The sequence below is a fragment of the Callorhinus ursinus genome, unplaced genomic scaffold (genome assembly GCF_003265705.2).
Source record: "Callorhinus ursinus isolate GAN/ISIS: 27379988/994484 unplaced genomic scaffold, GSC_fseal_2.0 scaffold16, whole genome shotgun sequence".
In the NCBI taxonomy this organism is placed as follows: Eukaryota; Metazoa; Chordata; class Mammalia; order Carnivora; family Otariidae; genus Callorhinus; species Callorhinus ursinus.
Genome location: NW_027397078.1, coordinates 34,769,570 through 34,793,179, shown reverse-complemented (window position 1 = coordinate 34,793,179; position 23,610 = coordinate 34,769,570). Strand labels below are relative to the sequence as shown.

Below are 23,610 nucleotides of genomic sequence, written 5' to 3'. Positions count from 1 at the left end.
CAGATAATAGCGCCCAACATAAACCGCATGGGAAGCTTTCAATCAGGCTGTTTGTTACACTGGGTGAACACTTGATTTTGGTTTTCTCTGAGGTCTGAAAGCCCATTTTTGAGCTTTTTTATTTACTCTGCCTGAGAGCCCCGGAAACGTTCGCCAACACATCATACATTGCATTTCAAAAGAACGCTGTCATGTAGAGTCCGGCCTCTGTGCATTTCATAAATATGTTTGTTTTTCTTCTCTTTCAGAAGCTGCAAAGAATCGATACTCCTCACTGTCATTCAGCCTTACCCTGTAAGTGTCCTGTGAGTAAAAGTGCCACTGTATGATCCCAGGATTCTAGCCTCCTCCTCCTCCCAGGCTGGGGAAACCGTGATGATGAATAACAGCAGAGAAAAACAGCATGCACTCACAATATGAGTTCAGAAATCTTCATTATTTGTATTTTATACACCATGGTAGCAAAACCATTCATAGGAGAGAAAGGAAAATAACGCATTTTCTATATATCTTGAAACCAGCTATTCAGTCTGTGGGACTCACATCTGGAAATCACACAAGACTCAAGACTCTCTTATGGTTTCCAGCTTAAGAATCACAAATGGAATGGGAATGTTTGATTGTAGGATGTTCTAGCATAATTCTTTTTCGTATCCCCTTCTAATTGGTAGACAGTTCAGGGAGATTCCCCCCTTTAAACATGGCTATTAGAGGAAATACGGCTGTCAGAATTTGATTTAAGCGTACAATTCAATGATCTATATAAAATTTACCAAAGTTTGCAGACGTCACCACGGTCCAGTTCGAGAACACTTCCTTCAGCCCCATGAGAACCCTCATTCCCATCTACAGTGAATACCCTGCCTACCCTCAGTTCTGGGCAACTACTAATTGACTTTCTATTTCTGTAGATTTGCTGTTGCTTGTAAATTCCATACATCGGCAGTTGAACTCAAAGATAGCAAGAAATTCCTCCAGATCCCCCCCCCCGCCCCCGCCAAACATTTACCATCGGTACTTTGTGGCCTTTGCAGGGATTGGCAGAGATCCCACCTGTTTACGCTTCTGGTTTCTTGCCCGTGGAGCTGGAGGCTCTGCTAATGGTCAGTGTCCATCTCCTGACCAAACTCTTCCTCTCCCCTGTCCTGGCACTTTCCTCCTAAGCACTGTGGCCTAAGCATTTCAGGCAGGAAAAAATATGTATTCAAGATTCCGATAAGATAACAAATAGAATTAACCAAGACACTAAATCATGCCATCCAGGATGTAACTATTTATAATAAAAGCTTAGTTTCCCATTCACTGTTCCTTTTGGTCCCTCTCTGTGCCACAACTGCACACGCATGTCTGGATTTGAAAACCAAGGAGACAGCAGGATGTAAGAGAACCGAGGTTTGAGATCTAGTTCCCAGCAATAGAACGGGGGACTCCCACACCTGCTCAGATTTCTGCACCTGCCTGAGAGGGTCACACTGCCTCACGTCCAAGGGCTCGCCTGCTCTGCATCTCATGACTCCGTGACTCCTTCCAGAGAAAGTACAGCTACATTGTTTCTGTTAACCAAACTGTCACTCACCCTCACTTCCGTTCTATCCACACTTCCTCATTTCTTGACAGTGGACAAACAGGTTGGGTGAAGCCAATGGAAGTGTCTACAATAACCGAGTGGTTGGCCAACTACAAATTCCTAATGGAACTTCAAGTTCACCTTGTGTTTCCTGAATTCTCTCTTCCCACTTTGTAACCTCTTAGACATGCGAGATCAGAACCATCGTATTCCATGCCAGATTTTTTTTGCAACGTTTGCAATGTGAGGTGATGTTTTACCCCATGCAGTAAACTTGGAGAAAGAACAAGGAGTTTGGCATTTAAGTTAAGGGTTGTGTCTTGCGGCTTTGCTTGCCGTTTTTTGCCATTGGAGTGTGCGTGACTGGTTATTCATTTGGATACTCATTATTATCAGTGAGTCATGGAACTTCCTGTAATAGATCATCTGGCCAACGGCTGCACCTCTGCCCCTCGCAGCAGTCTCTCCCTGCCTGGTCATTGTGGATGGAATCCTCATCTTTGACTTTCCTTGACCAGCCCTACTTCCTGAAATGCCTGCCCCATACCCCACCCCACCTCCTCAGCCCAGCCAAACCGTTCTCCCCTTCCAAGCCTCAGCACAAGCTCCAAATGCTATCTCAGAGTTTCTCACTGGGGACCACTGCTGACATTCGGCCTGGAGAACTCTACATTCTGTGGTGTCGTTCCATGCACTATGGGATATTTAGTGGTATCTCTGGCCTCTACCCATTAGATGCTAGTGGTACCCTCTCCCCATATTGTGACAACCAAAAATGTCTCCAGGCATTGCCAGGTGCCTGGGGTCGGGGGTGGGGATTCCTTCCACTTGGGAACCACTGTCCCACCTAGAGTCTCCCCTCACTGATCCAGCCCAAAGCGGCTTTTTCCTCTGCAGTATGGGAATGGAAATGAAGGGATTGAAACCCCAAAGTGACTTAAATAGACAGATTAGACCCAGAGAGGGGAGAAGATGGGAGAAGAGGCTACACGGTGTTCCTTACATTTTTGTGTTTGGATTTTCCTACCGGCCCGTTGCTTTTTAAAATACGAAACTTCCCTGGGTCCCATTTACTTGCTGAACATTTCTCTCAGCAGCCGGGATTGGCTTCCCGAAACAGATGACTCACGAGGCCAAAAGAACGTGTGTAAATTTCTACTTTTATTGCAGTTGGTAAAAATTAGCCTTTTCATTTATCCTGTAACTTGCCGGCCAGCATTTGTGACGTTGTATTTCTTCTGCCTAATAGGGTCCAGTCCAGACAGAGAGCCGATGTTCGCCCCTCTTCTCACCTTACTCCACACGGTCCCGGGGCACCCACAGTGAGCCCAGCTGTGGAAACTCCTGAGGCTTTTGAGAAGCCATTTTTAACAGGCTGCTGCCTTGTTTTCGAAGTATTATGGATGGCTCTCCCCCTCCGCCATGTTTACTTTAGTTCTTAGAGAAAAATTGTGGAAGTATAGAAGGAAACACACACACAAGGAAAAAAAAAAAAAATGCGTCAGCACATCTTTTCCTCAGAGACAAGCCGTGTAAACAATCGGCCTATTTCCTTCAGTCATTTGACAGATGCCTTGTCAGTAGTGGAGATCTTGGACATGCAGTTTATTCTGCTCCTCTCACTGAGTCTATCATAAGCATGGTTTCATGCCATCGAGAATTCTTTGTAAGCATCGCATACATGGCTGGGAAGCCTTCTATCGAACCAGGGTTTACTTAACCAGCACCCTCTTACCGACTTCAGTGGTTTTTACTTCTGTACGCAACATCTTTGCGTAGAAGTCTTCATCTGTATCTAGTTAGTAGTTTCCCCATTCCATTACAATGGCATTCTAGAAAAGGAATTTCTGGATTTCTTACGAATTTTTTTTTAAAGATTTTATTTATTTGACAGCACAAGCAGAGGGAGAGAGAGGGAGAAGCAGGCTCCCCGCCGAGCAAGGAGCCCGATGCGGGGCTCGATCCCAGGACCCCGGGATCATGACCCGGGCCGAAGGCAGACACTTAACTGACGGAGCCACCCAGGCGTCCCTGGATTTCTTATGAGTTTTATTCCATCTTTTATACCGTCTTCTTTCCTTGCACTGTTACTGTTTTTTATTACAGAGCTTCTTGGCTAACCCCTTCCTCCTCTCCTTTGACTCTGCCGCCCACAGTTCCCAAATCTAGAACTTCCAGAACTTCCTAGTCTAAAGACAGAGACTACTGAAAGAGTCTCGGTTACCTCCCCTCACCCAGTCCCAGCTTAGTGAGACTTGGGCTAAGTCACTCTCCATTCTGTGGTCCACGCTTCACATTCACTCAGCTTTTTTCTAGGCGCAAGAGCTGAGGGACCTGCTTGCCTGCTTCTCCCTTCCTGCCCAACTTCCACTAGGTTCCACACACGTGAGGGAGGCTACATATCTCCTCATGGGAGCCCCCGAGTATTAGACGGGATCAGAACCCAGACCAGATCCTCCTGCCCTGCGTCGTGCTGAGCGTGCCAGCCCGATACCCAGCCGAGGTCACCAGTGATTGTTCGCCCGTGGGTTTTTTCAGGCTGCAAGAGGATGCTCATGCAGCAGGCCACAAGTGCTGAGGAAATAACATTCCTGAACGAGCAGCCCCTCCATCACTGATTGACAGGAGCTGGTGAATATATACCCTAGCTCTCTGTCTCCTCTGACATTCTAACTCTGAGGCCTGTGGGCTGCCTCGTTCCAAGATGTCCCCAACCGCTTTAAGCTTCAGTTGCTCACAATGGTGAATGACTTACGGAAGGCTTCATTGGCTTACTCTTTCACCCCGTCTCCCTTCCTCCTGCCCACCTATGCGTGCTTCCTGGGAGTGCCTCCCATTCAGCTACCTGTTTGTGGAGTCTTGTCTCAGGGTCTACCTTGGGGGAACTCCACACTAAGTTACCCAGTGATAACTGTGGGCTACTTAGACCTCACCAAATATTTACTCCATGCCTACTATGTATATAGTACTGTAGACATACAGGAATTGCAAATTTAAGACCTTATGCTTTAGTTTCAGAAATTTTACCTTATTTATGTAATTTTTTCCGAACGATGTTTTCTAGTGACTTCTCAGCATCTGAAAGCCCCAAGAGCATGGCACACATCTACTCTGGCCACCTTAGCAACAGCAAACTTGGAAAGAGGTGCAGAGGCTGATTAGAGCCCTTCTAATCTTAAATTAATTAACGGCAGGAGAATCTGATTATTTTAAATGGTAATTACTCGTCATTTCCACCACAGGATAGGAAATGCTTGTGATCAGCACCTACGGGCCTGCAGGTTGCTAAGAATTAACTCATCGGGTTACTGAGTGGTGTACATTGTATGTGTTTTGAGCTGCAAAAGGAGATCCGAGTGAAAACCACAGTCATGGCGGGATTACATAACCCGCGCGTCGCAAATAACTCCAGCCAGTGGGATAAGCCATTATTTTGTTGACTCTATTTCAGTAACCTTCAGACTCAAGGAGCTTATGTTTTTATTAACCAAAAGTAATTTTTAAAACTTATGTCAATTATCTAAAATAGTCGCAAATCCAGAACAAGAAAAATGCCCTGGCCTGAAATCTTGGCCTTGTATCCCAAGTCCGTTGACTTCAAAATACACGTAGAATAGTATTTACTTAACTACCTTGGCTATCTAGGTTCCTGGCTGGTTCTCTTCATTTATCAGGTTTGTCATTAGGGCCGGGCAAATAAATCTGGGGACGAGGCTATAGGGGAGAGGGAGAAGCAGACCCCCCCCCCGCGGAGCAGGGAGCCCGACGCGGGACTCGATCCCAGGACCCTGGGATCATGACCTGAAGCGAAGGCAGATGCTTAACCGACTGAGCCACCTAGGCGTCCCTGTGAAATGCTCTTTATTGAGGCAAGCAGTGACATAGATAGATCATTTTAAGAAAATGTGGCGAAGTATTACATTAAAAGATTCGGGTGCGCAGAGGAACCAACGTCCGTATCTGGCATGTTGGGCCCTTGTGAGAGCCTTCATTCACAAACAACGCTGGAGCCTCGGGGCACCGCCTCGCTCGGGCGCCTCGTCTAATCAGTGGCGTCCACCCCCGGTAGCTTTCTGACAGCCACTTCCCTTTTGCAAAACCCATTGCGCCAGTGTAAATATTGCCTGCTTAAAATCATTAAGAGAGAATAATGTTTTCTCTTCAGCTGAAAAATGGCATATCAAAAGCAAGGAACTCACTACTGCACAATTCGTTCGTTAATCATCACCAAACTCAGCCTAGAATTACAGACAGGGAGGAGAACACCACCGTCCCATCACTTAAGCTCTGTAGTAGGACTCTTTTTGTTTTTTTAAGTTTGTGTTTTTAGTAATCTCTACACTCAGCGTGGGGCTCTGAACACTCAACCCCAAGATCAAGAAGCTCATGCCCCACCCACTGAGCCGGCCAGGCGCCCCTGGAGTAGGACTTTTATTTTTTTAAAGATTTTATTTATTCATTTGAGAGAGAGAGAGAGAGAGAGAGAGAGAGAGTGCACAAGCAGGGGGAGCCGCAGAGGCAGAGGGAGAAGCAGGCTTCCCGCGGAGCAGGGAGCCCGATGCGGGGCTTGATCCCAGGACCCCGGGGTCATGACCTGAGCCGAAGGCAGGCGCTTAAGGACTGAGCCATCCAGGCGCCCCTGGAGTAGGACTTTTAAAAAGTCATGTTGAACATGTTCAAAGTTGTTGTTCTTTAGAGTCTTTTGAGTTCTTGGTTTTGCTTTCTTTTGTTGTGTCCTAAGAGGGCAGCTGTTCTCTGAGAACATCTTGCATAAATAGGGCAATTAAAGCTCTGGCGGCCAAACCATTCATTCATCCATCCAGTCCCCGCAAGACACTGATCAGAGCAGAGGGTGGGATGGGTGTGCAGGGGAACTTGAGATAACAGGATTTTTTTCCAGTATTCAAGCAAAACTCCACCCGGAAATAGACATACACATATTTTATCGTGTTTTTTTCAAGAGTGATTTTGTCTTCTTATAGTAAGATGCACATAACATAAAGCTACCATTTTCACTATTTCAAAGTATTCAAATCTGGGACATTAAGTGCATCCACCATCTTGTTCAACTGTCTCTGCTGTCGAGTTCCAGAACCTTTTCATGACCCCAAAAGGAAATTAACCCCGCAGATGTTAGTCGCTCCCCATTCTCCCCAGCCCAGGGCAACCACTAATCTACCTTCTGTCTATATGGATTTGCCTGTTCTGGACAGTTCATGTAAATGGAATCAAATCCTACAATACGTGACCTTTTGTGTCTGGTTTCTTTCACTCAACATAATGTCTTTGAGGTTCATCTATGTTGTAGCACGAACCAGAACTTCATTCCATTTTATGGCTGAATAATATTCCATTGTATGGATTTGTCATTTCATCATATTGTTTTGATTGATCTCAAGGATACTTGTATTTGACAAAGATGGGAACCTTTTTCATTTTTACTTGAAATTCAAAGTATGGGACCCCCTAAGTGGCTTTTGTGCCTTGAGATTAATACAATACACAGAAAGTTGAGCCTCTGTGTTGGTTCTAGAGTCAGTTACTAGGATTCTTTCCACAACAGTCTGAACCTCTTAGGACTACATACCATGAAAACCATTAGGTTGGACAATGTGCAATTTGCAGTATTTGACAATTTTAATCTATAAAATAGCAATTTCATGATTCAAACTAAATATTTACCTGTATATTAGTTTCAGTAGAGAATGCAGTCCTCTTTAAAAATAAACAAATTGGTGCCTGCAACATAGTAGACACCTCCTAGATGCAAGTTCCCTTCTCCTCGGGCTTCATTAAAATTATGCAACAAGGATGATTCTCACATGGAGTAAATTGACCAGGACTGTGCAGCAAGAGCTCCCTGGATCATAGTACCCTTCTGAGCAAGTTTTCCTCTTGCACGTTTAGTTTCTGAGGAAGAAAAATTGAGTCACTCGGCTCCTCTTTCCAATAGGAGACAGTACAATTGACACTTGAACAACATGGGTTTGGGGAGCACCAACCCCTGTGCAATCAAAAACCTGCATGTAACTTTTGACTCCCCAAAAACTTAACTACTGATAGGCTGACCAGAAGCCTTACCGAGAACATAAACACATATTTTGTATGTTCTATGTATTATATACTGTATTCTTAGAATAAAGCCAGCTATGGAAAAGAATGTTATTAAGAAAATCATAAGGAAAATATGTTAGAGTGTCTAGCTGGTTCAGTCAGTAGAGCATCTGACTCCTGATCTTGGGGTCTTGAGTTTGAGCCCCATGTTAGGTGTAGAGATTACTTAAAGAAATAGTAACAAAATTAATATAAATTTTAAAAAGGAAAGTACATTTATGGTATTGTGCTGTACTTTCTGCAAAAAATCCACATATAAGTGGATCCTGTGCCATTGAAGGGTCAACTGTACAAAGAGCCTTTACAGTGAGACAGAATATGAAGTCCACATTCAGTTGTAAGCCAAGGTGGTCTCTGCCCTCTCCTGCAAGACCCCAGGATGACAGGTTGCCAACAAGAGGCTGAAATTCAAGTTTTGGGCACATAAAGTGGGGGTGTTTTGCGAGTGTGTGCGTTTGCCTGTTCACGTGCCCTTAAGCCCTTCATGTGAATAACAGTGGGATTATCGATCACTTTAGAGCTATTAGTGACTCTTCTCCACCTCACTGAAATCATGAGTGGTCAATTTGACATGAACCCAACATGAGATTTGACCACCACTTCACCCTCCACATCACGCTCAAAGCTCTATAGTCAAAGCAAGGCTTGTGTACTTTCACAGCCATCATTTTAAAAAATCCCTGGGTGGGGCGCCTGGGTGGCCGAGTTGGTTGAACGTCAGACTCTTGATTTCGGCGCAGGTCGGGATCTCAGCGTTGTGAGATCGAGCCCCGGGTTGGGCTCTGCGCTGGGCGTGGAGCCTGCTGAAGAGCCTCCCTCTTCCTCTGCCCCTGCTCTCTTTCTCCCCCTCTCTTCCTTTTTCAAAAAAAGGAAAATAAGAAGATCCTCGGGAATGTGCTCAGTAAGAACAAGGACCACGCTATTTGCAGTTCTGGTCTGCTGACTAAATCAAACCTTCTACTTTATGAGCATGACAGGGTTTTGATTGCCTCCGTGATTTGTGTTTTGTCCTCGAATTGGACATGCACCAAACATACTTTTTAGCAAAAATATTGCATATTCGAGAGGATAAAGCTAGAAAACCAGTGTTCCGGGGTTTGTATTATGTTCCCAATAATCATATCCAATGTTTTCTTTTTTCTAGTCTCCCAAGTCAGCATTTATTAGTGCTGCAAAAAAGGCAAGATTAAAGTCCAATCCAGTCAAAGTGCGGTTCTCCGAGGAGGTCATCATCAATGGCCAAGTGTCGGTGAGTTGACTGTTGCCTGCTTGCGACTCCGAGTGGGCTGAAATAGGGGCTTTGCACAAAGCACAGCCAGTCGCCCCTCTGGAATGGTCAATTGAGAGTTCGTGGTTGGATTTCACAGGGCTGCTGAATCTCAGAATTGTAAAGGGCTTGAGAGATCACCATGTTGTGCCTGATGGGTTCCCTCTATCGTATCCAGAATACGTAGTCATCCAGTGTGTCTTTGAATGCTTCCAGTGTTACAAACCTCACTACTTTGCAAAGAAGTTAATTTGATCTGAGATCCCTGGCATTGCCCCATATTGAGGAAAATAGGCCTCTTTGAAACTTCCACCTGCTTCTTCTCATTGTGCAACTGAGCGTGCTTCCATTATATATTTTGAGAAAGGTTTCCCCTAAGTTTTTCCTTATTCAAAATCAAATGTCTCTATTCTTTTCACTACTCAAAATGGAAAGAAGTTAAGATGCTGGGAAAGTGTTATATATGCAAGCAGAAGTGAAGAAATATTTCCTGGATCTCCATCAATAGGTCTTGATAGAGGTCATGATTGCTCAGGCACATAATTCATCTTCAAAATGAACAGTGCAAACGTCAATAGGATGCTGTATTTTTCATCTTTTCCCCCAAGAAAATCTAGCCTCATGTTTTTAGTTTTTAGAAAGTGGTCATCTAAGGCACTAATCATTTTTGGACCTCTGAAATACCAGCCTTTGTTGTGGAGGCTGTGTTGTTGCTGGTGGTGGTGTTTAAATAAACTCACAAGGACAAAATCTCATCCGTGACATGCTCGCGACGGGTCACAAATTCTTCCCTGAGGCTGGTCCTGGATCTGAATTTGAAGATGTAGGCCGGCACATCCTGAGCAAGGCCCTCCTGATCCAAGAGTCTCCTTGTCAAAACTTGCTGACCTGTGTCTGCCTGGAGTCTAGGGGTCAGCTGGCCAACCCGTCAAACTACGTGATGCTTGTGGGAGGGGCCTCGGGCTGTCGCCGTGCTGCCCTGGGAGCATTTCAGCAGCTGTGGCTTTGTCCTCCCAATCGCGTCTCCCACCCCATCTCCTCTGCCCCCGTTCAGCCCACGCTGTTCTCACCACAGTGCCTCCCTGCCCCTCTGGATGCAGTTAGCATCCATTAGCATTTCACAAGACAAAGCAGGAAGGTTCCAGTCATAGAGGAATCACGGTATCACAGAAGGTCATCTGACACTTACCCCATCTTTTCTCCAGCTTCCGAGCACGAGACTGGGCAATCAGCTTACACATCTTTAGGGAGAATATGATTCTAGAAGCTGTAATGGCAGTTTTACTTCGTCCTGGATATAAGAGGGCTCATTCAAGGCAGCTGGTGTGTGAGGACAGCTCTGGGGGTCAGTCATCACCTGCAGCCCCCGCTGCCTCCCCACAGGCCTGTGTGTGGCAGGGACGTTCAGTCACGTGTCTGCTCCTCAACCTTTGGAACCATCTTCATGTCCAGCCTACTCTTGCTCTACCAAGTCATCGTGTGTCTGCTCGTGTGGACTTGGAGCCAAACCCCCTTCTTGAACTGGGTAGCAAGAAAGTCATGTGTCAAGTCCACAGGAGGAGAAAGGAGAGAGAGGAAACTCAGAGAAAGGAACAGAAAGTGAAAGGCAAAGAGTCTCTTACAGAAATACTTAGAGATTGAATTCTCATGGACTATCTGTAGGACATTAGCCAATCTCTGGACATCTTGTCTTCAGTTTCTGCATCTGTAAAACCAGGGACATAGGGTTTCGTGGTTGGTGAGTTCCGCTTGGCTTCTGTGACCCCATGACCAGCTACATGTGAGACAAGATTGGCGGAACTCATCCCACATGCCTCCTTTCTTCCCCTGCCATCTCTCCCTACTTTCAATTAAAGAGAAAAGTCAAAGGAATACGTTTCTATTGTTAATTTTTGGTCATGTTCCAAGCATCTCTTTTTGAATTATTTAAGTTACGATGTTTGTTACTCAGTGTTTTAATCTTTAACACACTAACCCATTCCTTAAATGTCCCCTTGGAGTTTAAGGAACATTTCTAAATGGGTTAAAAATTATTCCCTAAAGGTTAAAAATTGTTCTACCTTCCTGGCTCAGTCGGTAGAGCGTGCAACTCTTGATCTCTCGGGGTCGTGGGTTGGAGCCCCACATTGGGCATGGAGCCTACTTTTAAAAAATTGTTTCCTAAAACAACTTCATACTTCAAGCTTGTTACTGCTTGTTACTCACTTTGCATGAGCTCTGCCAGGCGCCAAAGGCACCACATCAAACATCATCATTGCTGGTCCCCGTTCTTTTCAAGATCGGCTGCTCTGCTAAAGTCTGGGCTTGTTGTCCTAAGCGTGAGGGCTTAATTACAAAGGAATTGTTTCCTTCATTGGGTTTTCCAATGGAAAACCTTGACTTTTAAAAACATTCATCTGATTTATTTTCTGATTGAAAAAAAGTTCTTTCATCTGCATCAACTGAATTATTTGTAGCTGGAAAAGAAGAGTTTTGCTATGAACAACTGAACTCAGATATCACCGGAGGGACACTTAGCCTTAGAGAGTTCCCTTTTTTTTTTTTTTTAACAGTGCGATTAGAATACGTTGCAGAAATATGCTGCTTCTGCAAAGAGCAGAATGTTCATTGGACCTTCTTTTTTGTTGCTGTCATTAAACAGGAAACTGTTAAGGATAATTCACTTCTTTTTATGCCAAATGTTTTGAAAGTGTATCTGGAAAATGGGCAGACCAAATCATTTCGCTTTGACTGCAACACCTCCATAAAGGTAAGCGGACCCGCTAAACTCCACATGGACACTGGCAGGTATGGCTTGCAAGTCCCACTGTCCACCTTGTGTAGCAGCGCCTTCTTTCAGAACTATGTTTATTTCTGAGATTTTTTTTAGTTGTTTCCAAATAAGGTAGTGTGTGAATACTTAAAAACAAACTGGAGAAAAAAAGCTTAAACTAAGAAGGTTGTGCTGTGTGTGTGTGTATGTGTTGCAAAATGATATGATAGGCTCTCAGTGACGAACCACTAGGGCTAGTCATTTTAACGCAACTCCAGTTTAATTAAAAGAGTGTGACTGTCCCCAAGAAGGCTTGGCACCCTGCCTAAAGCCAGAAGGATTTCCTAGCAATGTCAGCCCCCAAGAAGATTAAGATGCTAGCTCTTAATTGAATATCTGCTCCTTTGGTGTCCAGCAAAAACAAGGGGTCGGATAATATAAAGATAGCATTTACGTTTAATTGCTGTAACCAATTTCATGGAAATGACGCCTGAAAAGACAGAAATGAGGCATGCTTCTTAGGAGAAGGGGCAAAAAGGAAGAGTCACAGAACAGTCCTATTATTGCAGAGCCACAGGTGAGTTTTACAAAATGGGTATTATAGCAAAGCAGATGGGTTCTTTCCCCCCATACCTCCTTCCTGGGAAAAAAAAGTGCATATTCTATTTTTTATTGGACAAAAGTGTGTGCAGCAAATGATTGCTCCCTAACGCTCCAGCAGCCTAAAATAGGCTTTCTTCAAATGGCACCATAAAAGAGATTTTATTGAGGTTTTAAAAAAAAAGTACCTAGTGATGATCTGTATAATAATGTATCAAGAGAATATCAAGTCTGTATTAAAAACGTCTGTCAATAGTCAACCCCTAATTCTCGGTTTTGTAAATTAGTCAGCATAGACCTTACGAGTGGAAGCATTTCTGCAAAGGCCTGCTCCCTTATTGCCATGATACCAACAAGCAGCCTGTTTGGAGTTGCTTTAAGTAGGTGCTGATGTAGCAGGTAATAGAGCAGACGGTATTCTAGATTAATGATGGAGCCGATAAGCCATCCTTAAATCCTTCCACATTGAACCATCAACTTCATGCAAGACCACTCATCTCAAATGGGGCGACTGACAAAGTCCTTTTCTTTTATTCCTACTCAAAATTCATGCATGGCAAGGTGTTACTCTTACTATTGATCTGCTAGCCTAGAGGTGGGCAGACTTCTGGAAGGAGAGTAAATATTTCCAGCTCTGTGGCCTATTTGGTCTCCCTTGAAACTACTCTGCTCTGTTATATCAACAAAGCAGCCATGGATGGTGGGCTCAGGAGGCTTAAGTCCACCCTTCGGTTCCATAATTCACTTGAAGGACTTGCAGAACTCAGCAAATTGTTATAAGCACAGTTACAGGGTTGTTGTTGTTTTTAAGATTTTATTTATTCATTCGAGAGAGAGCAAAAGCGAGAGAGATCACAGAGCAAGAGGGAGGAGCAGACTCCCCGCTGAGCAGGGAGCCCCATGTGGGGCTCGATCCCAGGACCCCGAGATCATGACCTGAGCCGAAGGCAGACGCTTAACCTACTGAGCCCCCTGGGTGCCCTTACAGTTTATCACAGCAAGAGGATCCCGGTTAAAATCAGCAGTGGGCAAAGGTGCATAGGGCAGGAGAGTTTCCCAACCTACAGTTTCCCAATGTCCTCTTCCTGTGGAGTCCTTCGGACCTGGCTTATCTCTCCCCGCAATCACACGTGACAACACGTGTACGGTACTGTTAACCACGGAGGTTCACCTGAGCCTCAGTGTTCAGAGTTTTTGTCAGAGGTTGGCCACATAGACAAGCTGAGCCCCCGTGGGGCTGACTCTAGTATCCTGCTCCTCCAGAGGTCATGCTGCTATCACTTGGCCCAAGGTCCTCACGTTGTTGGCATAGGCTCTCTGCTGTCTCTCAGGCTCTCGGGTGAAAGGACACTCCTATCAGGCACTACACTCCAAGGGCTTACAGCTTATCTCCCAAGAGCCAGGAGCAAAGAGGCAAACCTTGCTTTAGGCAAGACGACTCCTTTCCGACCCAGACAATATGTAAATGAATGGGCGTGGCCTGACTGACCGCTAGGGCCAGGCCCTGGTTTGCAGGGCCCCAAGGTAACCCATAGCGCCACATTATTAGAACTCCCTCTTGCCACCACGGTTTGGTCTATGATACCACGTGGTCAGAAAAGCTCCTTGCCCTTAGACTCCCACCCCCACCTGAAGATACAGGTCAAGACTTGAATGCATTCCTTCACAGAAATACCTCTAAGTTTCAAAGAGAGCCCTGTTGTTAATTCCCTCTGGCCTCTTTCTTAGGAACCCACCACACTAGAGTGAGTTTGATTTCCCTGAGGGTGGCGAACGGCGATGAGAAGACAGTGAACAGCAAATTCAAGCTTGCTTTGCTTGTACCTAACAGCTTTACTATCGCCACAGACACAGGTTGGGAGGCGTAAAATAGAAGGAGTAGAGTTATGAAAGGGATACGACACTGTTTAATAAAAATTGCCAAAATTCTTGCTACAGAATCACAGCGAGGAAAAACTATTGCTATCGATTTTCTGGTGTCCTCCCTGGTGTTTCAGGAGACCATTTTATAAAATATGGGTTGCCACACAAAGACTGCTTTTGTTTTTTCTTTTCTGGGCCTTGAACAAAATTTATGACACAGAGAATCTTTTTATGAAATTCAATATATAGTCAAGGCATTTCTGTTGAATGATGTCTGTGGTGGTGAGTGGGTGTGGGGATCTTTGTTTTAAAGGGGCCTGGAGAAGCGCACCGGGCTGGCTCAGTCGGTAGAGCACGCCAACTCTTGATTTTGGGGTTGTGAGTTCAAGCCCTACGCTGGGGGTCATGTTTACTTAATAACAAAAAAATAAACAATAGCAAAACCACCATTAAAGGGGCCAGAAGAAGTTGAGAAAGGTCTACAGGGAAGAATCAAAATTTCAAAAAGATCAGTTAAAAAGAAAGAAAGAAAAAAACCTCTATGTACTGCAGGGTTTTTCTGTCTTGGCATTGTTGATACTTTGGACCAGGTAATTCTTTATTGTGGGGCCTGTCCTGTGCATTGTAAGATGCTGAGCTGCATCCCTCGATATCGATAGCAGCCCCAACCCCCTTGTGACCACCACAAATGTCTCTAGAAATTACCAATTGCTGTGAGGTAGAATTGCCCCGGGGTGGAAAAGCACGGCTCTTTGGGATTTTTAGCATCTGAGTATAAATTACCTTGAAGAGAGACCATTTACTAGTTTTTGAGTACATGAAAAAAATGTGGGTTGTTCTTTTTTTCATTTTCAAAGACATCTGTTTTGCACTGCAGTAAACATGTGCTTGTGTATAGAACACCTATCTGATCATAAATATTTAATCCTGTAAAGGATTGCTAACAAAGCTTGCTCGTTCTACTTTCCCCAGGGATTTAAAGTAAAAGCTAATATGTGTATATCATTATAGTGCCCTAACTCTGTATCAAATAGTGCTACAATAAATGTGTTCTATGTGTGAACTCATTTAGTCCTTATATCTATTCTGAGGCAGGTATTAGTATCATCCCCAGTTTATAGACAAGGACATTAAGACACTTAGAAGTTAAATAACTTGCCTAGAGCTGCGCAGCTAACACGAAGTCGAGCTGGGAGGAGAAACCACTGTTTTCAGAGCCCACAGTCCTGACCACTATCGCATGCTCTTACCAGGAGAGACTACGGGCACCTGAGTGGCTCAGTCGGTTAAGCATCTGACTCTTTTTTTTTTTTTTAAGATTTTATTTATTTGAGAGAGAGAGAGGGAGAGCACAGAGGGAGGGTAAGAGGGAGAAGCAAACTTCCTGCTGAGCAGGGAGCCCAATGTGGGTCTCGATTCCAACACCCTGGGATCATGACCTGAGCCAAAGACAGAGGCCTAACCGACTGAGCCATCCAGGCACCCCGCATCCGACTCTTGATTCTGGCTTAGGTCATGATCTCAGGGTCATGGGATCAAGCCCCATGTCAGGCTGTGTGCTGAGTGTGAAGCCTGCTTAAGATTCTCTCTCCCTCTGCCCCTCCCCTTGCCCCCTCCCCTGCTTGTGCTCTCTCTCTCTCTCTCTTAAAAAAAATTAAAAAAAAAAAAAAGCAAAAACAAAAAACCAGAGGTATAGACTAGGGGTCAGCAAACTTTCTCTGTACAGGACCAGATAGCAAATATCTTAGGCTTCACAGAGCACACAGTCTGTTGCCGATGCAAGGGGCAAGAGCAGCTATAGACAATACATAAACAGACGAGTGTGACTGTGTTTCAATAAAACTTTATTTACACAAAGAGGTGGTGGGCTGGATTTGGCATACAGGGGGTATTTTGCCCACCCCCTAGAGTAGACCACTTTCCGAGGTGGTTTCATTGCCGCCCCATTGGGAAGAAAGGGGACCCGAACCAACTCCACTCCACCATCTATTGATCAGTCTCTAAGTTCAGTAAGCACCTCCTCCAGCTAGTCAACTTGTTGCCTCCCTGTTTCTGAACTCCGTAATGATTTGGGGTGGTGGGTGAGGTCAGGAAAAGGAGCATCAAGCTTTGGAATGAACCAGAGGTATAAAATGTAAAGATCTGAAGCCTATTTGTGCAACACTTTTCAGTCCTGGTAAACTCTGCAAGAGAGCTGTGCTGATTCTGATGGCATCTTGTCCATGTTTCCTCTGTAAGGATGTCATCTTGACTCTTCAAGAGAAGCTTTCCATCAAAGGCATCGAACACTTCTCCCTCATGCTGGAGCAGAGGACGGAAGGGGCCGGAACCAAGCTGCTCTTGCTTCATGAACAGGAGACTCTAACTCAGGTGTGTGAAATTACACCCCCGGGTGAGGTCAGAGGCTGCCCGGCCCCAGAATTCCCCTGTCCTCGAATCCTTTAAATGTACTCACTGCAGCCGCGTGTAGCCCCACTAACGAAAGCTCTGGCATTCATAATGGGTTTTACATCTCAAGGTAATGGTTCCCTTTTTTGTCAATTTTTCATAGACTGTCAGTCGATGTCACATACAGAATTGTCAAAAACCCAGCAACTACTGGTTGGGAATATGGCTCCGTAGGATCATATTTTATGTTATGGGAAATGACTGTTTGCCTGTTTTGACCATTGATCTCTTGAAACCCTTAAAAAGAAACAGCTTCTGAGATTACTTAAACGAAGCCAACATCATATTTCATTGTCTTAAGTTCTGGGTGCATACTCGGAACCAACATCATATTTCATTGCCTTAAGTTCTGGGTGCATACTCGCGACTATTTGTGGAAGCTTGAAATCCCTGCCCCAGTGCTGCCCACTGTAAATATGTGATCCACCAATGCGTCCCAGTTCCTGCTTTACCAAAATGCCACCCCCATCTGTTCGCTCGGGAGACGAGCAGGCTACTTGGCTGCTGAATTCAGCGTGGCACCCTGACTTCTCTTGTGATTCGACACAAGCCGAGTGTTTGCTGGAAGTATAAGGGATTTCAACACGCTCCTTTTATGTGGGAGAGCTCAGTGATAAGGGAACTTTAGGGAGGGAGAGGGACATGCAGGGAGACCAGGAGGAGAAGCAAGCAGTCAAGGTGCCCCCAGATGGATAGAGTAGTTGAAGGTGTTGTCACACTAAAGTGCTTCCTGGTCGTTGCATAACTAGAAGCTGGTGTCCCGCGAGTTTGCTCCCACAATATCCCTAAACCTCTTGATTCAGTCCAACTCAGTGCAGGGAATTAGTTACAAAGCTTTCATTCGTGTTCATTTATAGCCCTCCACCTACACTTGACCTATCTTTACCAGTTTTAAATCGACCTAAAGATATTTGAAATCACGTCTCGTATTGTTTATTATTTTAACCTGTGCCTAAACTCCCTTGGAAACAGAGGACTTCTTTTGTACTTGGCTCTAGGGGAACGAGCCCCGATAATCAGAATCCCCCATGTGAAAGGTCATTGTCTGGCTTGGAGTTCCCCCAGTCGCCGGACTTAAGACAAGGGCTTGGGGGCACGTGGCTCTTTGGGAGGTGATACCGGGAAGCGCTGGCAGAGGATGAAGAAGGGAAATGGGAACAACAGGGGCGCCGGTAGAGAGCGTGGTGACGAGCCAGTTTCCACTGTGGGCCGCCGGAGCTCAGTCCTACTGGGGAGCACTGCGAGCCAGTGGAGAACACGCCTAGAACATACCTGGGAGGTATCCCACCTAAGCAGTGGCGCGTGGGGGCATTTGTCCTTTGGTGGTGGTCGTGGTGGTCGTGGTGGTGGTGGTGGTGGTGGTGGTGGTGGTGGGCTGCTCCCGAGGGCAGTCGCTCCCCGGCTCTGCAGATGCCTGGTGCCGGCCGATGGTCACAGGTATTTGCAGTGAGCAGCCTTCAGCTGGTAGCGGTAAATGCCAAGGGCCTAGGGGCCGACAGCCAGTTGCTGTGAGTCTAATGAAACCTCCCACAACTTTCTGATACTTGCGTTTAGACGTTCCCTCTGAACTTCTATCTACTACATAGCCTCTATGGGAAAACTGCTTGCTGATGATTTTAGCTGGACAGAGATCCTTTCAGAGTCTCTTTGGGTGCTAGGTACACATAATTTCTCGTTCCAGATTGATTTCCGTTTATTAAATCTCCATTAGAATGTTAGAAGGAAACAAAAAGCCCCTAACCCTGATTCTTCCCTTATCTTTCTAGAAGAGGCTTTGTTTCAAGTTTAGCCAGAACTAAAAGCGAAGTGTTAAAACTTCAAGTATGCTCTCTAGAAAGAAAACTGTTTGATTTAAATCTCCTGAGACAAACCAGCTATATGCCTCTGAAATCACTGCTTATGAAAAGCTTGATCACCAAAATATTTATAGGCATGGCAGAAAGGGAGAGTAAGTATAAGAAATGTGTCCAATAACAAAAATCATTTAAAACATTCAATTTTGGTGAAGACCCTCAAAAGAACTTTTAAACAGCTCTGAGTTTCTGGCAGCTTATAACTAAACTTTACATAGAAAATACTATTGTCTATTTACATACTACTGTAAGTTTCGAGCAAATTGTTTTCTTGTTTGTTTTAGGGACTGTTCTTTTTATGGACTGCATTTTCTAATGAGTCTAAAGCGCTTTTTTTGCATTACATGATTTCCCAAAACTAGTGCAGCCTCCTGATGATGAAAGTAGACTCAAGATCGCTTGTGGAAAATTCGGGAAAGATAGATTTTTAACCAGTAATGAAATGATACCCGACTTTCTAACCTCAGCCCAGATCTTCTGACAAAATACTCTATGACGTCACTGTACAACGCCACAGCAGGCCCGAGCAGCACTTCGGGTCTCTTAGAGTTCCCACATTTTCTTCTTCTTGGTTTGGTTGACCTTCAGCGGGTGATGAGCAGCCCCCAGCCCATGGGCTGGTGAGTCCACTCAGGTCTGTAATCCCACCCACAGCCAAAAAGCTGGGTCAGTGTTACTACTTTTCAGTATGCCTTATACCTTTAGAAGGAGTGTTTTCCCACTGAAATTCTTCAGCTCAACAAAATTAGCAATGTCAACTGGAAGAATGCGTGTGCGCACACACAACATGGGGTTCAGTAAAGCTGTTGCTATTTTTATTTTGAACTTTCAGTTGCCGTTCACCAACATTTTTATTTTGCTAAATTTGTCCTCTGTAACAAAGGAGTTACAAGGCCATGAAGCTACACACACAAGAAGAAAAGCACACACAAGTACATGAAACTACAAGTAGAGCAACTGTTGGTTCATGGTGCCTGGTTCAGGTGCATCGTGTTGACCTCTTTAAGGGAAATCGAAGAGCTCTTACCTTCTTCCTTGGAGTCCAATGTCTTGTATTCATTTGGCTGTTTATGAAGCACCTACTATTACATTGGCTGATTCCCTTCAGTTGCAAAAGGAATTAAGAGGGGCGCCTGGGTGGCTCAGTCGTTAGGCATTTGCCTTCGGCTCAGGTCATGGTCCCAGGGTCGTGGGATCGAGCCCCGCATCGGGCTCCCTGCTCCGCGGGAAGCCTGCTTCTCCCTCTCCCACTTCCCCTGCTTGTGTTCCCTCTCTGTGTGTGTGTGTCTCTCTCTGTCAAATAAATAAACAAAATCTTTTAAAAAAAAAAAAAGGGAATTAAGAAACGTAACACCTAGTAGTTGGCCTACACTGTACTGTAAAAGAGGAAAACAAAACAATCCATGGTCCTTAGCCCTAAAGAACCTGTGATGTATTCTAAGCTCCCTTGAACAACTTGAACAGTGTCCTGTTATTGAAAGTTTGGGGTAGTTTGGAAATTTGTGGACTCCAGATTTAGTGCTCGGGCCAAAACTTTTGTTTTCTGACTTTCCAATGCATTGTCATCCAAGTTTGACACGTCCTGCTTTCCCTGCTGCAGTCAGTCTGGAGTCTCATTTAGAAAAAACCCACAGCTGTGTCATACAGTAATCCCAGTCTCTGTGCTCTGCCTCCAGATCCCCTTTTCGACCCCCCACCCCCCACCCTAGTTTTGGTGCTCTATCACTTCCGGCACCAGCATCTTCGGATCTTCTTCAGAGGACTGCCCCTAGACTGCAGTAGCCCATTCTGTCCATGCCTGGAAATTCGCATCCCCCTGGGACAGCCTGAAACCAATGGCTGATCTGCGCTCCTTTGGCTCAGGTCCTGGTGGCTCTGCAGTGTAGATGATCCTCCTGAGTCCCCTGTGGGTCAGGCTGTAGCTGCCCACTGCTGTGCACTCTGCCCTTCCTTGGCTCCTCTCCTGCCTGAGCTGCTCCCCCCACTCCCGTTACCGGTCTCTCCCAGAAGCAGTTCCTTAGTAGGTCCCTCATCTCAGGGTTGGCTTCTGCGGAACATAACCTAGGATACGTGCAGCTTTCAGGGAGTGAGTATCTAGGACACATCATAAAAGAACCTTGACCACTTCCTTCCTTGGTGTTAAAACAAAGTTGCCCTTTGCGTCTGCGTTCCCTCTGCTGGCACTGAAGGATTCTTGTGTTTGGTCTGATCTTCTAGGTGACACAGCGGCCCAGCTCCCATAAGATGAGGTGTCTTTTCCGAATTAGCTTTGTCCCAAAGGATCCAATTGACCTTTTGAGGAGAGATCCAGTTGCTTTCGAGTATCTCTATGTTCAGGTATGTGAGAATTTGAGCACGTTTTATATTAATATTGGGGGATAAATTAAATGTGGCGTTTTGGGCGCCTGGGTGGCTCAGTCGGTTAAGCGACTGCCTTCGGCTCAGGTCATGCTCCTGGAGTCCCGGGATCGAGTCCCGCATGGGGCTCCCTGCTGCTCAGCGGGGAGTCTGCTTCTCCCTCTGACCCTCCCCCCTCTCATGTGCTCGCTCTCTCTCTCTCTCTCTCTCTCTCATTCTCGCTCTCTCAAATAAATAAATAAAATCTTTAAAAAAAGAAAAAAGAAAAAAAATAAATGTGGCGCTTTTGCCCCGAAATTCATTCATTTGGGATCTTCTTTCTTTGCCCCCCACCCCATGCTCCATGCATGGTGAAATGATTCCATGGTGGTTTTTTTTTAATTTTCCCTTTGGATTTTGAAATCATTTCATACTTAAGAGAAAGTTGCAAGAGTAGTAAAAGAACTCTTTGATAATCTTCACCCAGATTCACCAGTTGTTCACATTTTACCATATTTACTTTATCTTTAGTGAGAACACATGTTCCCCAGTGCGTGCACGCAGGCACGCGCACACACACGTTATTTTTCTAAACCACATGAATGTCATTTTCCAAATCCTGCTCATTTACCCCTAACTACTTTAGTGTGTATTTCCTAGTAGCAAAGACATTTTCTTATATAATCATAGCATAACTAACAAAATAAGAAAATTTAACACTGATACATTTCTGTTCTAGTGTACAGTCTATATCCAGATTTTGCCTACTGTCCCCAGAATGGCCTTTTTCTTCTAGAAATCCATTTTCTTCTACAACAGGATCCACGCCAGGATCTCATTTTGCATCTAGTTGTCATGTCACTTCAATCTCCTGAAGTCCAGAATATTCCTCAGCCTTTCTTTGACTTCCAACACCTTGACAGTTTTAAGGAGTACTGGTCAGTTATTTTGTAGCAATTTCTCATTTTGGGGGTCTGTGAGGTTTTCTCCTGATTAGGTTGAGGTTATATTATTTGGGCAGAATAAAAACATGCATGACTTCATGTCCTCATTAGCGCACCACATTGGGGGGCATATGATGTCCATTTGTCCCCGTAATGGTGAGGTTAACTTTGACTCTTGGTTACGGTGATGTTCTCCAAATTTATCCATTCAGAAGTTACTAGTTTTTTTTGTAATTAATAAGTAATTTGTGGAGAGGCACTTGGCAACTCTCTTAATACTCTTTCACTCACTGGTTTTAGTATTCACTGATGGTTCTTGCCAGAATCCATTATTACTGCAAGGGTGCAGAATGATGATTTTTCTAATTCCATTATTTCTTCTTCATTTATTAATTTAGCATTCTACTATAAAAAAGATTTTCTTTCCCTTCTCCTTTATTCACTCATTTATTCGTTCACTTTTTTTTTTTTTATTTGGTGCTTCGATTGTTCTGAAATGTGATATTCCTTATAACGGAATAATTAATTTCAAGGCAATAAGACTTTAAGAAAATAGTATCTTTTGCAGACTGACTATCTCCAGTTCTGGGTTATAATTCTCAAAAAACAAGGCTTCAAGAGATGAGAATCTGCTAGTTTGCCCCAGAGGGAATTTATTCGTTTGACATTTAGGAGATGTTCCTGTATTTTTCCATAACTGCTTCCCATTACTCTCACTTAAATTCCCAGTACAGTCACATTAAACAGTAAGAACCCGTTTACCTGAAGTTTAAGCATCTCACATTAGATCTACTCAAAGAGATTGTAAACCTAAATGTAACCTCCCCTGACAAAAAAAAAAAGGGAGAAAATGCCAAAGCAAGGCAAAAAAACAAAACAAAACAAAACAAAAAAAAAACCATTAGACATGCTCCCTCTGGCTGGCATACCTGTATAAGGCAAGGATTTCTGGAGCCATAAGAAATAAAAAGCAAAGAAGTTGGAAAAAGAAACCGTTGTTAATTCTAGGTAGTTGATACACTGGTTTTTGTTTTCCTTTTCTCAACATTTTCTTGTATATTTCAAAACTTCTGTGGGCTTTAAAAAGTTGAGTGGAATAAGAAAACAGGTAGAAGATGCCGGAGAGACATAGACAAGATAAATGCCAGAGGTTAGGAATGGTGACATAAATTAAAGTGGCAATAACTGCTAGAGAACAGAAATTAAGGTGAAGGAGAAAAAAAGCAGAATATGTACCAGAACATTCCAGCAGATGGGGCACTAAGGGCAAGACCCGCTTAAACATTCCCCACCTCAGTGGTCTTTGGAAGAGACTGTGGTACTTGCAGCTCAGTAGGTTGATTAATGTTCATGAAGATAACCCTGTGTCATTTGGAAAAGGCAAGTCCTATTCAGCATACCCCGTGCATCAAGTAAAGAAATGTGTGGTGCACCTCACACCGTTTTCTACCCGGAACAGCGAAACTGTCATGACCTGGGTTTTTTAAATGTTCAACTTTGGTCACCTGGACCCCTCAACTCTATGCCCCCTTCCCTGGCAGGCCGAATAACCCAGATGTGACTGCCTCATCCCTCTATTCCTGCGAAGACCCAACCCTGGGCTCTGCCATAGCAGCTCAGAGGATACGCTAGGTCTTTTAGCTTGTTAGTCGCAAGGAAATAGCTATAGGTGCCAGTCAGCGCATTGGATGCATTCACTTGTCATTCCCTGTAATCACGTATGCCTCCCATTCACAAGATGATGTTTCCAAACCATTTTACTCTGCTCCTCTTTTAAACATCCCATTTAAAAATGCCCGTTGCATTTACAAAAGAGGAATGTGGTTGTGTTTCCCCTGCAGAGGGCCGACCTCTTAGGTAGACCA

At 44.6% G+C, this 23,610-nt stretch overlaps 1 protein-coding gene across 6 annotated transcripts in view; it reads left to right on the top strand.

Annotated features, from left to right (window-relative positions):
* The window catches only part of FRMPD4 (FERM and PDZ domain containing 4), a 552,472-nt gene that overhangs the window by 503,824 nt on the left and 25,038 nt on the right, over positions 1-23,610 (top strand). For all 6 annotated transcript variants that reach the window (XM_073902098.1, XM_073902097.1, XM_025857600.2 and 3 more), the window contains 5 exons: positions 249-294; positions 8,826-8,930; positions 11,590-11,697; positions 16,402-16,533; positions 20,682-20,801. In XM_073902098.1, coding sequence (XP_073758199.1) covers positions 249-294; positions 8,826-8,930; positions 11,590-11,697; positions 16,402-16,533; positions 20,682-20,801 — 511 coding nt within the window. The remainder of the gene's footprint in view (positions 1-248; positions 295-8,825; positions 8,931-11,589; positions 11,698-16,401; positions 16,534-20,681; positions 20,802-23,610) is intronic.